Source organism: Triturus cristatus, chromosome 1_2, assembly GCF_964204655.1.
Source record: "Triturus cristatus chromosome 1_2, aTriCri1.1, whole genome shotgun sequence".
Classification (NCBI taxonomy): Eukaryota; Metazoa; Chordata; class Amphibia; order Caudata; family Salamandridae; genus Triturus; species Triturus cristatus.
The window spans coordinates 147,343,235-147,360,960 of record NC_140580.1 but is presented as its reverse complement, the minus strand read 5'-3'; the positions used below and the strand labels follow the sequence as shown (position 1 = coordinate 147,360,960).

The 17,726-nt window shown below is 44.4% G+C and overlaps 1 protein-coding gene across 1 annotated transcript in view; it reads right to left on the bottom strand.

The window, feature by feature from the left end:
• The window catches only part of NRAP (nebulin related anchoring protein), a 289,660-nt gene that overhangs the window by 167,553 nt on the left and 104,381 nt on the right, over positions 1 to 17,726 (bottom strand). The window contains exons 13-15 of the mRNA XM_085603355.1: positions 14,048 to 14,155; positions 3,943 to 4,047; positions 2,993 to 3,091 (exon numbers count right to left, since the gene is read on the bottom strand). Of these exons, the coding sequence (XP_085459481.1) occupies positions 2,993 to 3,091; positions 3,943 to 4,047; positions 14,048 to 14,155 (312 nt within the window). The remainder of the gene's footprint in view (positions 1 to 2,992; positions 3,092 to 3,942; positions 4,048 to 14,047; positions 14,156 to 17,726) is intronic.

Genomic DNA, 17,726 nt, shown 5'->3' with positions numbered 1-17,726 from the left:
ATCATCGCCTAACAGGCCTACAGCACCAACACAGAGGACAACCAACATCCCACCCCACACCAAGCTGCTGGCTTGGCTGCACCTGTTGGCCCCTGGCACACCCCAAACAACACCCTCCAGATTCGGAGGAGTCTCACAGCCAGCCACATCCAAGTTCCCCACACCTGTCCTGGATATCACCATCACCCTGGTACCCCAGTCCCCATACATCCAACACAATGCGCTGGATCCGCTGGACACCAAGCAAGGACCATATGCCATAGCAGGAGGCACGCACGTGTTGGGGCAATCCACAGCACATATTTCCTACCAGTGCACCCTGGTGACACAGCACACAATCACCGCAACAGGAAGCACACGTCTCACATCAATGTGCAGGCAACATCAGAACACCGTGGAACCTCCAACAATGTCCCATCCAAATACACAGCCAGTGTGCATGATTCCTTCACACACCGACAGTCCATCATCAACCAGCGTCCCCAGGATGGCACCAAGGGAAATGCACAGCCCCTTGGCAAGTTCAAAATGAACACCCCACTCACCTCAACTCCACAACCATGCAACTCACAACTCTGGCAATGCACACGTCACAGAATCACAACCAACATGCAAAACAACATGCCCACCCACCAGACACGACAGAACAACTTACAATGGTAACCTGGGCAAGCCCTGAACATGAGCCATCAACGGCATAGCACCTCAGCCACACAATAGGTGAATGTGGGGAGAGGTGGCAACCAGGCATGTGTCAAGGATGCAGCAGAACCATGATTGGGAAAGTACACAATGCCAAGAGTGGCGGAGATGTGCTGGACAGACCCCAGTATGCAGAACACACATACACCTCTGGTGTACAGAGTGTGGTGGACAGTGGACACAACCATGTCCCCACAGCCAGTGGGGGACCTCGCAAAAATGTTGCCTGTCACGCCCCCTAAGCGTGACTGGAGTGGAATGGCCCGGCGTACGCCACGCCTGCGTAGGGGTGTGAATAAAAAGCACGTCGCCCTGGGCGTGGTCCTCTTCTGGAAAGCACAACATCTCTGCCAGGGCGGCGCCTTTCACCCCGCCATGAGGCCGACGCTGTCCTCGTGAGCGGAGTTGCCTGCAATGCTGTGCGCCTGCCGGACCCCGGCACGCTGGACCACGAACCCGTCAGGCCCGCCCCTGCGCAGCCAGGCCACACTGATCACCTTCCGACACTGGCGTGTGTCAAGGAGGGCCATCACGTGCCGGTGCAAGCTCCAAGCCCGAGGGCCAGTGGCCACAGCACCAGACCCCCCCGATCAGTGAGGCATAGTTCCATATGGGCATCTTGCGACATGTGGCGCCACTGAACCTGAACTACGCAGGCCGGTGGGGCCATCCAATGCCAGCCGGGGACACGTGGTGCCACTAATCCTGTTCAACGCCAGCCAGCGACACGTGGTGCCACTAACCCTGTTCAACACCAGCCGGCGACATGTGGTGCCACTAACCCTGTTCAACGCCAGCCGGCGACATGTGGCGTAACTGAACGTGAACTACGCAGGCCGGTGGGGCCATCCAACCTATGCCGGCGACACTGGGTGAATGGCCTGTGCTGACCGCTGCCTCAGGCCTACACCACGGTCAAGTAGGTCACAGATTTGGAATTGAACATCGATTATTTAAAGGCAGAATAGATTTCATCGCACACACGGAGAGGGGTAAGAGGATGACGCGTTGCAGTCCGGAGGGAACAGGATCATCGTTATAGAGGTGAGCGAACACTATCCACAACTTGCCTTGTGTCACTAACTCTGTGCCTCGCGAGCCAACGACACGTGGCTGTGGCCCACTGCTGACCGCTTCCTCCGTCCTACACTGCGGTCTAGTAGGTCACAGAGTCTTGATTTAGCAATGGTGGAGTTCATAATGGGTGTACCGGCATCTTCGCAGACTGCGTCCCCTCTCAGCACCTGTGCCACTAAGTCTGTTCCCCGACAATCATGGACACTCTCTGGTCGAACTTTGGTGGCGTCTGAGTCTATTGACTAGGGGGCAGTTTTCATCCTCATGGAGCTGGATCAGCTCAATCTGGCAGGAATGTAAAAGTGATCATATGCTTTTCGCTGTTGGATCCTGGAAATGGAGAAACAATATCAAATAAATGTTGGTAAATGACTCAGTACGGTGTTCTGTAAATTGTCATAACACCATTAAAAAGGGAGATTGTCCAATATAGTTCTATTTCCATTTTTGGGAAGAACAAGCATGTGACTTTGTTCGGGGATACAGTGTTCGGCTTTTCTGGTGTTACAGAAGATATGACCCACCACAGTGCAAAGTGCAAGATGTGATCATCAACCCTTGAAGATTCAAATAATTCTATGGAAATTTCACCTAGATTAAACAATTTGCATTCTGGAATCTATGTAATGGTTATGATAACTTCTAGAGAGCAGTATGATGAGGAAACACTGCAGTGAAGTGAAAAAAACATAAATATAGGAACACATTCCTTTAGGATAATTGATTTTTTTTTCTTTCCATTGTTAACAGTGGAGAGCAAGGCTTACACACTGGATGTTGAGAGCACTCAAGCATACAAAAGTCTATTTGACAACAATTCATGCAAGCCATGTAGAGCTATGGTCAGCATTACATGCATACAATGCAGCATTACATGCATAAGAGGACAGGAAATTAACAGATCACAGCGAACCTTTCTTTATGATGATGACTTTAAAACGTACATGTATTTGCAAAATGTAAATCATTTTAAAGATTTTATATTGACCTAGAACAACTGCACATTGCATGCACACTTTCAGCATTGTTGGTTAGCATGCATACGAGCACCCTAGCAGATACCCAAAATAATTTGGCAGATTCTTCAAGAAGATGAAAAACCTTTGTACTAGGCACCCCCACCACACACATATTCCAAATGCCAGTAGGGTTGTGGGTTGTGCATATTGCTGCATTTCTAACTCTAAACTCTAAACTTAACAGTAATACTTACATTACTCAGCTGCTGTGCATTAATTTTGGCTTGTATCATTTCTGGAGTAGTAGTTAATGAGCTGTACTTCACTTTGTCAATGCTCTGACGGTAGTTCACCTAGAATATGTACAACAAGAAGATCCTTTCAGAAAGCCTGTCACAAAGAGCCTTTTCTTCATTCCGGTCAACTTTAGTATAATAACCAAAGCAAACATAACGCAACTCAGCATGAAATAAAACATTTAGAGCATCATTGATGAAATTGCTTTTATTATGATACAACCCATAAAAGTGGCAATTTGTGTTAGTTGTGATGGGGATCTTGGCAGATGGTTAAGATCCTTGCCACTATAATGTGTCTGGTCTTTCCTATCAATGGAATTGAATTGAAGTAAGTCACCACATTACAGTGACCGATCACTGCTACAACCGTACCGTGATGCTGGTCCTGGCCATTACCTCTACCTGGCATTACTTTGACTTTGCAGATTTACAACTGTAAGTACTGTATTATCACTATGGGGTTCAGAGCCAAACGGAGTTCATAACAATTCATGGTAATTATTATGATTGATACAGTGTTCAATTCAAAGGAGTGGCAGTCAAGGTAATTGGGTGCACTAATGTAAACATTTCATAATGCATCAGCTCTCTACTCTATTTGGTCTAAACTAGTGATATACAATTTGAGAGGATTCATGGCTGTGTTACAACAACGTCTGATACCCAGTAAATCTCATATCTCCATTTTTAAAGTTACTTCCTAGTCATTATGATATTCTAACAAACTCCCTCTGATATGAATGGTTGCAACATATTACCTATCTTCTCCGCTACAAATGACAAGACAACACCTAACCTAGTGGCCAGACCTGAATCTCAAGTACACTTTGACATGGCAGGTACATACAAGTGCAAACTATGTTTCTCAGTGTGAAATCAAATGTTGGAACAAATCTCATTCTTACATCTTTTAACGGCACCAGCTTTCTTGTTGTCTGATATGAAGGTGCAAGTGTAGCTGGATAGTTGTAGTCCACATCATCATTACCCGTGTCTGATTTGTAGGCAATCTGAAAGTCAAACAAATGTAAAGACAGTTGCATCATATCATTGAGCAATCAATAATATATTAACATTTGGAATTATAAAATTAGGTACTGACCTATAACATCAGCTGACTAACATGCATATCCTGAATGTAGGCAAACAATTTGATTATTTACACCAGCCATCACATACCTCAGTCAGGGCTATTTTGCATTGGCGAGAATATGAAGATGCTTGCAAAATGTCTGAGATATTTAGCACATCCTTAAGATGCCTCTTACCAAAATTACAAATTCCATTGCACGTGGGTGCATCAATAATACCACTGTGACCTTCAAATTTGCTTCATCAAAAAAACTGTTAAAAGGTTGAAAAGAAGCAAAAATTCACTAAGGTAAATCTTGGATTCTCCTGGTATGTTCATTTTGTTTCTCTAGAACAAATCATTGTCAATCATGGTCTTTATATATCTAATACATTGTAAGCCTCTTTGATGGGGCAGCTAATAGGCCTCTACATAGGCTAAGGCTCCAAATAGTCTTCACTCACAGTCATCGTCAGTGTCTTTTAGAAATGACATAGAGATGAAAAATGTGTTACAGTAGAGCAACAGTGGGTAGAGGAATTGTTTGGTCTAGCATGCTCATTTTTTAATCTCAGAAGCCAGTGCCAAAGTAGTCACCTTTACCATCATGGCAAAATGAGACAACAGTAGTTGGGATTTATAGACATTGTCGCAGAGAACTTGAGGTCCTGAAATGAGTGTTGCATACCTTCTTTAGATGCCATGTCTCTCTCTCGAGAAGGAGCATCAAGCAGTTTCTCAAACTTTGAAAGTATTCTTTCTTCTAGGATTAAGTGTTAACTTTAAGAAAGTGAACAGACTGTGCTGACAGATCTGCCTTCAGACAATGAAAAGATAGAATGCAAGCGGTGTTATTTATATTAGACTGAAAGGCTGTTGATTCTCTCTTCTCACCGCTCTCTTCTGAACCATGAAATCTATTTCAGGAAGGACCATCATCTTATCCATTTATCACTTCCCTCTGTCTAATTGTTCTTTGTTAAACCTCGCAAACTTCATTGAGCTGCAAAGTCAGGTGACAAATTTCTGTACATCCATTGACCATATCAACCCCATCCCTCGTATACAGCATTTCTTGATTACACCTCTAGTGGCTATGTCAGAAAAAAAGTTTGGATCCTGAGTAAATATAATATAAACACTCATAAAAGTGTGAGGAAAAAACTTGTGAAGTCACTAGTAGGTAAAAGAAAGGCATAGCTATGAATAAGCTATGTGACCTGACTGCGTGAGGTATGTTTTAAGAAAATAACTTTTGTTGTTAAATGAAAGATGTATAAAGAGAGTAACTGGTTGGTGTATCAAACCCCATTTGCATTTGTCTTGAATCCCTAGATGTAGCAATATAGATAGGGGGTTTGATACTAACCTTGTCTGTGAACGTGTATAAATAGAGATATGATTGCTCAGATGTTTTGCAGGGACATATTAAGGATTTTGGGGGCCCTCTCCCAAACGTTTTTTGTGGAGGCTTGTTTGAAACAGCTTTAAATTTATGATCCAATTTTAGATCTTTCATGCCCTCTTCGGCCAGTTCACTGACAGTTCACAGGCACACTACTCCAAATTCAAAATGTGTTTAAATCTAATATTCAGAGATAGTGATGTGTGTTTTCAATATTAGCTATTGAACATTTTCAACTCTTTTATATAACTGACCAGTGAATCAGTCCAGGCCCTCACCATCTGAGTCCCGCTGTAACAAGCTAACAAATTATTTTCTTGAAAAAGTTAATAGTATCTGTGCCACTCTGGCAGGGGAAATAGACACTAATGGTGTTGCCAACAAACCTCATCCAGATGGGATAGCAAAGGAGAAACTGACAGCTTTCTATGAGGTCAGAAAGGAAGACATTAAAGGGCTCATAAAAACTGTAAAATCTGAAACCCTGTTAGATCCAGCACCTCCTGACATATTTATGAAAGGTGGAAATGCAATCCTGGTCTTGACCAACATTTTAAACCACTCACTGGAGAGCCGTAACATTCTGTCTGCCTGTAAACATGCAATTGTGAGACCTATGCTTAAGAAACCATCCTTATATCCTACACAAGCTGAAAACTACAGGCCGATCTCCTTAATCCTTGGCATCAGCAACATCCAGCGCCACCTCTAGGGCGGTGCGACCGGTGCCACCGCACCGGGTGCTGGCTTCCGGGGGGCACCCTGTTTGCAAGAATATTATTATTTTAAAGCACCTGCTGCCGCGTTCGTTTCCTCCAGCAATTTCTGGGCAACAAAAAATGTCAGGAAAAATTCTTTGATTAATGTTCCTTCTGAAGAGTGACCGAGTTTTGTTTAATTGGGGTTGACTCACTATAAAGTAGCGCAGAGGGTTAATGCGCCTGTTGCAGAAAACTAATACAGAGCAGATTACACAGTGCATAGAATGTATATAGGTGAGTGGGTTACTGCTTTTAAAAGGGAGATCCCTTTGTTACTTGCAATTTATAAATTAAAATCCTAACATAGTATTTCAATTTATAATTTGCAAGTGACACAATGATGTCTCTTTTAAAAGCGGTAACCCACTGACCTATTTACATTCTATGCACTTTCTTACTGTACTGAACTATTAACTTTTTTCAAAGAACTGCATGCACGCTGCAAAGTATAGATTTGAGCAAGGATTAATGTTTGCAAAAAGGAATAATTTGGGCAGAAATCTATTCTTATTATTAAAGGGAACCCTCAACTATGGTGTTCTTTTTTAAATACTGAGTTTGTGCTTCTCTAGACCACTAATAAATTACACTGCTTACCAGTATGGATGACATGTGACTCCTACACCTTGTGGTCCTCTGGCTTTTGTAACATTTCATATAGGCTGAGTTACACATGCATGATTGATTGTCTCTGTGTAATGTGTGTGTGAGGCAAAGGGCTCTGTGATCCTACACTGGTATGAGTGGCGCTATAAATGCATCTGAGAGAGATTGGTTATGGAGACTTGGGCACTGTTAAAGGTTGGGGCTAGGGAATCTGTGGTGGAGGTGGTCCTTGGGGGGCGCCAACAAGCATTGTCGCACTGGGCGCCAACAGCTCTAAAGCTGGCCCTGGCAACATCTTAGAGAAATTTGTTAACAAACATCTCACCTCTTTCTTGGAGAATTATAAACTTTTACATCCAACTTAAAAGCGCTTCCGTAAACATTTCTGTTAGTCGTCACTGAACAGCTGAAAAGAATCCCTGATCAAGGTGGATCAGCCGCAGTTTTACTATTGGATCTGAGCACAGCCCTTGATACTGTATCCCCTCCAATTCTAATGCAGAGGTCTGAAGAGGATGGAATTGCTGGCTTAGCTCTCAAGTGGTTCGCCTCCGTCCTGAAAAACAGAAGCTTTCAAGTCTATGAGGAGTCTTTCTGCTCAGATTCACATTCTTCAATGTGTGGGGTCCCTGAAGGAACAACATTGAGCCCTACGCTATTCCATCTTTATGTTCGCCCGCTAGCAGAAATTATAAATGGACATGGTTTTTATAGGAGTGGGCAGAACTCACAGAGTTTTAAGTTACCTAAAAACTCCGCGAGATTCCGCGGAGTTCAGCCCACCCTTACATATTACATGTGCCTTGTAGTTTGTTTAAGTATTGTCGCTACTATCAGGATATTATTGTTTTATTAAAAAGTGTTACATTTAAAATACACTAGCGGGTGGGCTTCCTATGTATGTTAGGGGCAACAAATGTCAACTCGGTGAAAAGGGCAGGAGTTGGGGACAAATGTCATTTTTCTCTATGGCACTTTTAAAAGCAACATGATGCACGCAGAACAGGAGCTGCAGGCTCTCTTGCATCACAGATGTCACACGTGTACCCTGCAGATAAACATGAAGTCTTACCATGCAACTGTACTGAATTATGCTTTGCTGTGTGTTGTTACCAGTGTGAAGTCTGCATGGGTGAAGTATTAGCCATTTTAACTCATGCGTCAGGCCTCTCGCATGATGTGACACTGTGTAATACAAAGCGAGCCACCCCTATGGGCCAGGACCGTTGTACACACTGAATGAACAATTTCTTCTCACAGCCCAGCCCGCGCGCTCAGTAGGATTTGTGCTTGAATATCTGTCCCACATCTAACGCATTTATCTTCAGTGCCTGTGAGTCTCGATGCAGTGAGAGGGTGATCTCAACAGCCCAAGTTGGGGGCACAGCCTATAACACAGGCCTCAGTGCACTGCAAGGAGCCTGGCTGAGTGGCCACACCACTGGGGCAGACGGGAGGTCACTGAGGCCACTCTCATAGCCCACATGAAGGTTGCTGCAACTCAGGTTACATCTCTATTGCAGGCACTCCTGAATACAATCAGACAAAAATGGACAGAAACTTGTTCTCAAACTCATTCATAAATAGGAGGTGCCATTAGATGCCTTGGTATGTTCACCCCGCCTTTGGTAGTGATGGCACAGACCCGTATTGTGCTTAAATCTCTTTTCACTAAAGTATTCCACATGTATGAATCCAGATTGTCAATTATAGATTAAAAGCGTGACAGTGTGCAGAATTTAACATGTAACATTATTAACACCTAGAAGTCCACTCCACAGAACAGGAAGGAGGGAAGGCAGTGAGAAATCTGCAGTTTGATAGAGTTTCCACCATGAAGAGCATTACTGAAGGTAATAAAGTTCTTCTGATAGATGCTACTAACTGCAGATTCCTCACATTTTAAAAACTTAGCAAAACACCACCACTCTAAAGGTGGAGTGTCTGAGTTGCCGATGTGAAGCTAGAAAATCCTACATGACCTAACAGCCCTACCTGCATATTCAAGGCAGTAATGCCTCTTAAAAGTGTGGAAAGATGCCCATGTAGCCCCCTGGATATCCCACTCCAGAACATCCCTAGCCAAGGCTATAGTGGTGGCCTTGGCTCTGGTAGAATTTACCTGAATGCCCTCAGGACAGCCGCGGCACGTGGAGGGAGTTCCGTGGGGCAGGAAGGCGGGGGAGGGGCAGGGTGGGGGGTACTAAACACCGGAATATGGATAATTGGAGGTAAAGAAACAATTAAATAAATAAAACGAATTTCGTAGCGTACGCTGCATCGCATTTTGCATTCGCATTCCGCAGCTCAGGCAAGTCATTTTAATTACTTTTAAAACGCTTTTAAAGATTGTAAGGGCATTTAAAAGAGGGCAGGAGGGAGGCGGGTGGCGCGTGGTGGGGCTACGCGGAGTGTGTGTAGATTTCCTCCACTCCGTGATGCTCCGCGTAGCCCCACTACGCCCACTACGCCCAGGGTTAGTGTTGACCTCATTTTGTGGTACTCTGCTCATTCTGCATTCTGATCATAAGGTGCAGATTTAGAACACTACTTACCTCATTTTTTGTGCTCAGAGACATAAACTTTCGCCTCCCGCTTCTTGATGGCCTTCGGATGCAACAGGAAGCATTTTTAGAATGACTCTGATTCATGCTTCACTCTCAGACACCAAAGGCACATATCGTACATGTCGGTAATCAACATCTACTTTCTGAAAGTACGGCATAGCTTGAAGCCTTGAGGAAATACGCCCCTAGCACGCTCACTGAAAACAGTTTTGGAAGTTGGTGAAGAGCCAACAAACATTCCCGAGCGGAGCTCTGCTTCCACATCGAAGGGTGCATAAAAGGAACCCATACCAGCGCGCATTGGTGGTGCCTATATACAGCTCTGGGCCGTCACGTCAGGAAGCGGTTCAAAGCTGCAACAGTTTCAAATGGCACCACCTATCGGCACGCAGAAGCATTGCAAAAAAGATTTCAGATCCAGTCTGGGTGAATTGAAAAAGGCAGGGTTCTGTGGCTAGAAGCATCCATCAGAATGACAGTTAAAATCTGCAACATATGATGTCATAAACATAGGTCTATATTCATATTTTTGCAGAGTGCTTAAACTGTCTGGGGATTGAAGCAGTAAGCTCAGTAAAAGTTGTATTGTGTCAGCCGCAAGACTTGCTACAAGATATTTAGAAAAGGGTACGTTTTAATCATCCTGCTAAATGTAATTTATCATATCTGATAATCAATTACCTGCTTTATTGTGTATGTGTAAGTGTATGGCACCTTACTCACAGTAATCTGAAAACTGCCGCTCTCCAGTTTTGGTAAGCCTGTGCAGTGATGTAAGGCAAAATCTGCCTATTTCACTTGGCGAAGCAGGTGGAGGTTTTGTGATCTGACATTATGTCAAGTTATGTCATCTGACATTCGTATTTCAAGCACTCAAAGGTCACTAATGTGGAATTGTGGCACACGCCATGGCACCCATTAACCAAAGTCAGCACTGCTGAGACTGCTTTTTATGTTATCAGGACACGATGGAGCCTCTTCAGAAAGGCATTTTGGCACACTCGAAGTAACACTCCTGTAGTACTCTTTTATACACTCTTCACGCCTTTGTGGATTAACCCCAAACATCCATAATGGGAATAAAATGGGACTAGTCAGGGATTGTCCATATGCAGATGGTACAAACAGAAAGGGCTGTGCACTCCTTGCACTTTTACTAAGGAGTAGCACATTTCGGGGCTGATTCACAAAGGTATGTAGGGGCACAAAGGAGTACCCCCTTTATTGTTTTAAATGATTCTTTATGAATTCAGAATTTTCATTTGTATACACACTTATTGCCATTCAGTGAAGTAAGGGGAATGAATGAAATCAGAAAAAAAACTGAATTTTCTGTTGTATACACACTTATTGCCATTCAGTGAAGCGAGGGAATTGAGTGAAATCAGGTAATATGATCATTATAGCAGCACGCCAGGTACAGTACGCACATCCACTGAGGGCAAAGGGTGCAGCAAGAGTTATATTGCTCATCACAACAATAATAAAGAGAAATACTTATTTTCCACTTAGCAAGTAACATAAACGACTTGCCATCCGTGGGTTGCACAATAAGTACATCTGACATGCACTATAAATGATCAATTTTTCGCTTATAAGCCAGGGGCATTGGCTGAAGATTACTCCTGTATAACTACACCCCGTACTCACAAATGCTTTTGTGAATTGGCCTCTGGGATCACGTTTACAAAGTTATTTGCGAGAATGCTTGCACATAAGATAGCTTTCTTCACAACTGCAAAAGCACTTTTAGATTTCCCAAGAGTTGGTTTGGACATGTTAAAGGATTTACTAATACAAGATTTTTTCATGTTGTCAAAAATATACTTCAAGCGGCGGGAAGAGGGCGTTCTATGGCTAGAATGCCGTCACACTGTGTGCAAACCCACAGACATATGTTTGTAGTTATTCACAACCCTCCTATCACCCAATTCCCATCAGAGTGGGAAATGTCTGAAATGGACTGCCTTTCCAAGGTGGCATGAACACACACCCAAAACTGAAAGGGGGTCTACGGGAAGGGTTTTCTCCACGGGGAACAATACACTCCTCATGCAGGAAAGAAGTCAAAAGAACACATGCCATTGCAAAAAGAGTCGGTCTCAATGCTTTTAGTCCCAGCCTTTCATTGGAGTCTGATGCATTCTAGCACTATAGGGCCCACTTATGATGTTTTGTAAAATGTTTTCATGTGTAAACACCATAGCAATTACGAAGGCACTTGCTCATTGTTTTCATATATTTGTCCATAGGGAATATACTCCCCACTCCTATATAGAAACCACTTTGCCTACACCCGATCAGTTTGGATAGGGGTGGATATTGCCTTCCCACTTTGGAAAGGGATTTACTCCTGCCACTGACAGGAGTACATCTCTAGCGAGCCAGGGTGGGAATGGGTTGTAAAAGAGGTTGTCATTACAGGGGCGGTGCGTCCATTGGGGCGTTGGGGCATTGCCCCACTAAGCCACATGGACGACGGTGATGCTAAAATTTTATTCAGTAACAAAGTAATCTTGCCGCAGCGCAGTACAAGCCTGACTCAATCGGACTGCGCTGAAGGGGGTGGGGGGCGGGGCTGTGGCAGCTTGAGTGAGAGCTGCACTATAGAGCAGCAGTGCAGCAGCAGTGCACATTTCCGTTTTTGGGCTGGTAAATTTTATGACCAGCCCGAACATGCGCACAGTAGTACCTTCCCTTCCCCTTCAGTAGTAGCGACTGGCGAGGGACCCGAGGGTGCTTCATACCGCAGCCCCGGGTCTCATAATGGGTGAGGAGTAACCATGCCCCTTAGCCAATCCTGGCGCAGTGGCGCTGCATTTAAAGCGCCAGGATTGGCTAAGAGACCGCGCAGCCTGAGCCTGAGGCCGAGCAGGCAATGGCATATGGATATGGTTGTCGCGCATGGGTGGTGGCACTGTCGCACTTGTATGGCCAATCACTGTGGCTTATGTGAAGCCATGCAGTAGTGATTGGCCATTTCCTACGCTGTCGTCGCAGCGTCCGACACGTCACCGCACCACACGAGTCACGAGTCGCACCACCAGACGGACCTCGTGCCGGTGTCTCTACAGTCTACTGCTCACTCGTGGCTATTGCTAATAATCTGTTCGTGATCGTGAATCATTGTAAGTTGGAACAACAAGTAAGAGTCGGGCGGGTGCCCCCTCTGTGACCCGGGTCAGCGCAGCCTCTGGCCGCGGCGCCGGCCCCCGTATTATTGTACACATAATGTGATGATAATAAATATATATAATTGACTTTTGTTGAGTTCCCGGCCGGGTGTAGCGGGGATACAACATATGTCTGAGGCTGAGGGCCGGGGGCAGTGGTGTCCGGACGGTGCAGAGACTGTGTACTACACTACTGAGTGTACAATTGGCGCGGCGGGGACTGGGTGCTTAGTAAGCAGAGGCCACATTTCTTTTGATGCTCACACATTTTTCAGTCCCAGTCTGTCCCTATCAACAGGAGCCATCAGACAAATGCAGCAATAAGTCAACAGGGAGGAGGATTTAGAAACAAAGACACGTCACTCACAGCACTGTCGCACGGTGTTCTCAGAACAGTATAAAATTGCATGGTATTGTTCATGTCATGTGTGATTCATTAAGTAGTAGAGGGGGCAACTATTGTGAAGCTGGTGTTGCGCAGGCTCTGCAAATCCAAGATGACAAGTTCTTAGTTAAGGAAAAGTTCAGCAATATACCGATGTGGCTGTGAGGCAGTACGTTGGGGGTCAAATACAAAATGAATCTCCTGTTATATGTGCTTCCCATGCATGCACTGGGGCCGCGGTGTCTCTCTTCCAATTCAATTTCCGCCCTCGGGAGCACAGTGTGAGATCAGGCCCAGAGTCTATGCACCTGGGGGAGGGTGAAGGAGGACCGGCCTCGCTCCGCTCAAAATTTTCCAGCTAGGGGGGAATACCCCCGAACCCCACTTAGGTTTTTTGGGCTCGCTCGCTACGCTCGCTCGCTACGATGCAGTATGCCAATTATTTTACGCCTCACCACTTTCAAATGTCACCAGCCGCCCCTGGTTGTGAATACTTCAAAAATGTAAATATGCAGGTGTTGATAAACTAGCAGGATGTTGTCACCCAGGAACGCCAACTTTCTATCCACAATTGGATATTTACTCATATGGAAACCCCTTTGTGAGCGAATCATTTTACGTGTGCAAAACCGACATCTGTCAATTCTTAAAGCCCTGTTGCACTCCTAAGATCGAACTTACATCCACAAATAGCTTTGCGAATGAGGGCAAAGTATCTTAGAACCTATGCTTTTTTGGAACTAAAAAACTGCAAGCTTCTACTTGCCACATTTTAATCAACACTGTACATTATTTATGTTATAAATACTGTTGTGGTAACGCTACATATTTTTCTATTGCGCTTATAGTATATGACTTGAGGGCTGTTTGGCCTCAGAGGCATGCATAATTCTTTGTTCAAAATCCTGCCTGCTAACTATATATAAGTATATATCTGTATTGTACATATACTAATATGTTTTTTGGTTGCTTGGTCCCAGGGGCCTTCACTGTCCTACAAACAAGTATTCAAGTAATATGCTAAATGCATGGAGTACTTACATTGCTAGCCAGGCTGCCCACCTTCATGGCGTGCAGCATGCGCTTGTCCATACCCATGCCTTGGTAATGGCCTTTCATTTTGTTTTGGTAGTTTTCTTTGTATTTCAGCTGTGGAGAGAAACAAAACTGATGAGAAAGTAGCTCCCAAAGCTTTACCTTCTAACCCACTACGTTAATAATAATACTATATCAAGGTGCGCTTTTTAGCGGTTCAAGCATTTTCCATAGAATATTCGCTATTCATGTATCATAAAAAATGAAAGCAAAAGTAAAATCACAAAACGTAACCATAGAAAGCTCTAGAAAGAGTGAGAGAACTAAAAAGAGAAAAGGAGAGTGAAAGAGAGCGAGAAAAAAAGAAAGGGAACAGAAGAGAGAGCTAAACACAGAGAAAGACTGGTGCCAGGGATGGGCAGGATTTCATGCAACAAAATGAACATTTTTATTTTAAGTAGCATAGGATTTCCCTTGGAAACTGTAAATCTCATTGACAGGAATATTTAAATCTGATTGTTTTTACATGCTTCTAAAAATTATTAATTCAATATGGTTGCGTCATAAATTGGCATCAGTAGTGGGCTATGAAATGTAATGCCTCATTTTCTAAGAAACTGAATGCTCTATGATGTGGCACAATAGGCTGAAATGCAAAGGTGTGTACAAGACTGTGGGCAGAGGATATGACTCCCAAGAGGTGAAGCATGCATTGGGTCAAGATGCCCCTCCCCACAGAGGAGGGGCATCCCAACAATGGTAATAAATTGCATATTACATTGCACATCTGCATTTATGGTGAATGCCCTGCAGCAATTATAAATAAAGGTATTTATCCATATCCAGAGCACAATGGTGCTCTGGATATGGTGTCGATCCATTCATGCCATAAATAATATATATGAAGCTGAGCAGAGTGTAAAATGCCATTTATGACCATTGTTGAGAGTGAGGAGGGGGCATGCTTCATGAGAGCTATTCAGCTGTGTACAGCCAGGGTTATTGGCCAGGCCATCAACATGGGGACCGGTCCTGTTCATCACCTTCCATGGACAGCTAAGCATGGGTTGGCCCCCTTTAGTATTGCATATTTTAATACTATTATTATTCATTTGTTTATTTTTTAGGATTGAAAACCCTAGTCTCGGTTTCCAAATCCTGATCTGGGTTTCTAAGCACTTCAGGCTCAGTGAACTTTGCTGGATCTCCCACAGCCCTGCAGAGTTTATGAACTCTGCAGGAGATTGATCCATTCATGCCATAAATAATATATATGAAGCTGAGCAGAGTGTAAAATGCTATTTATTACAATTGTTGAGAGTGAGGAGGAGGCATGCTTCATGAGAGGACTTCAGCTGTACAGCCAGCAACATAGGATCCGGTCCTGTTCATCAAGTCTCGATTTCCGAACCCTGATCTGGGTTTTTAAACCCTTCAAGCTCATGGAACTTTGCTGGGTCTCCCACAGCCCTGCAGAGTTTGTGAACATGGACCCAGGTCATTGAACTCGAGAGCAGGGCTTAATTTGAGCCGGTGGTTTCCGTACTCCACACCAGAACTTAATTGTCAACTCCTGCACTAATGAAAGGCTGCCACATGGTGGCGCTTTTTTTCCTATTTAGAGATTAGCACAATAACAGTTGTTTATTAGTTCAATATACTTTAAAATGACTAATACCTGTCACCCAAGCCATTCTTATAGCTTTGGGGGCCTGGAATTGCCTAAAATGTCACACTTGAAGATGTATGATGGTTAGTAGTTGTGTTGGTTCTGTCAGTGGCAGCACTGCTAAGGGCAATGGGTTGGGTAAGCAGCAGTGGCCTCCTGAGAAGGGCCCTGGCACTTATTTATTTACAAATCAAGCACTGCCCGAGAGGGCTGACCAGCATGGATTAAAGGGGGACAAGAAGCCCTCGCTTGGAGGTCTGCGGAGGCGAACCTCAAAGTCTTTCTCAGAGGATCACGAACCCTGGTCCAGGGCATAAAAACCCTGTGGGTAAATTTCCTTTTTTTTATTTTATTTTAAATAAATGAGGGTGCCATTATCCCAGCATCTCCACAACAGCACTCCGTCAGCCCACAAGAGCAAGTAATTTGATGGATGCTCTCCGTGTCCCTGTTTGGCTCCATTCAAATTTGTTTTTTTCTATGCGGGGACCAAGCCCCACATTCCTGTGACACCTCTACGGAGATAGCTGTGCACTTTACAAATACCCAGAATAGAATAGAATCATGGAAGGGTTGTTGCAACAGATACTCTTCTGTTGCAGCGAGCCAATCAGAGTCTTTGGATCTGCAGCCCCAATGTTGTGGCCAAAATGGATGACCCAGCCAAAATTCTCCCTCATCTAACGGGGGAGGAGGAGTTTTAACTTTTTGTAAAACAATCTGGTTCATGGAGAGTCTGCTTACCTGGCTTTGTGGACTGTCTGTGGACTAAGTGTCCAGATAGCTCTAGCTTTTAACACATTCAAGCTGACCCCCACATTTTTGCAAATCTAATTTCCTAAGAAGTACCAAAACTCATATACACCAAACCAAGAAAATGCATTTTACTGAGTAAGATTAAAGTTTTTTATGCTCCAACTTGATAAATTCGCAGAAATTCAAAACTATTAAAAGTAAGCAAAACATGCTAAGCATCTGGCAAATTAAAGTCAAATTTGTGAAACAGTGCTACAGTTATAGGCAAACGAAAAAAAATAGTTTTCAACTGTCACGCTATTGCAAACTTTCTGGCCCTTACAAGTCCAGCTGAATGGTAGGTCAATGACTTTGAAAGGACAGACGATTTGGAATGTAATTAGTAACAAACCCAGATGGTGTCACAGAACAAATTAGTCAGGCTGTGTCTCAAACATATGAGGTTGATAACTCAAAGACGTTGGCAGAAAAAGAAGCAGTCCTTCGCCTGCCCCCACTACCCCTCTCGATTACAGAATTTAACGAGACTGTGATGAGTCCTGAATAAAATCAACATTTGTGGGCTGTTCAGGGACACTCATATGCAGTGGCGGCTCGCCGAGGGAGTGCTGTGGCGTGGTGGGGAGGGGGAGGGGCAGGGTGGGGTGTAGTAAACTCCATCATACGGCTGAACGGAGTTAAGTATAGAAATAAATAAAACAATTTACATTGCACACGCTGCATCGCGTAGTTGGTGTTGCAGCGCGCAATGTAAATAGTTTGGGTTTTTTTGCATATTTATATAGCACGAACTCGACCCGAAGGTATTGGAGCGCTTTACATAGCACCGTATTTACATTACACATTCAGGCACGGGGAGATTAAGTGATTTGCCCAGAATCACAGGATGTGGACGCGACCTCGAGGCTCGAACCCTGGTTTCCTGCACCAGAGGCTTAACTCCGTTCAGCCGTATGCCAGAGTTTACTAACCCCCACCGTGCCCCTCCCCGCCCCGCCCCGCCTCACCGCCCCACGGCACACCCTCGGCGAGCCGCCACTGCTCATATGCCAGGCCATTGTTTCTGGATTGCTGGTAGGTTTAGTCTGCAGGCTTGAAGTACAGAAGGGGTCACACGTCACATCAATGTCTGTACAGTCCAGTAGACTTGGGGGAAAATCTGGCAATTGCCTGAGACAGAATGGTATCATCCTGAAGTGCTTCCTACTCCAGAAAATCATCCCACGGTTCCAAACCAACCATGGCGAAGAGGTGACAAGA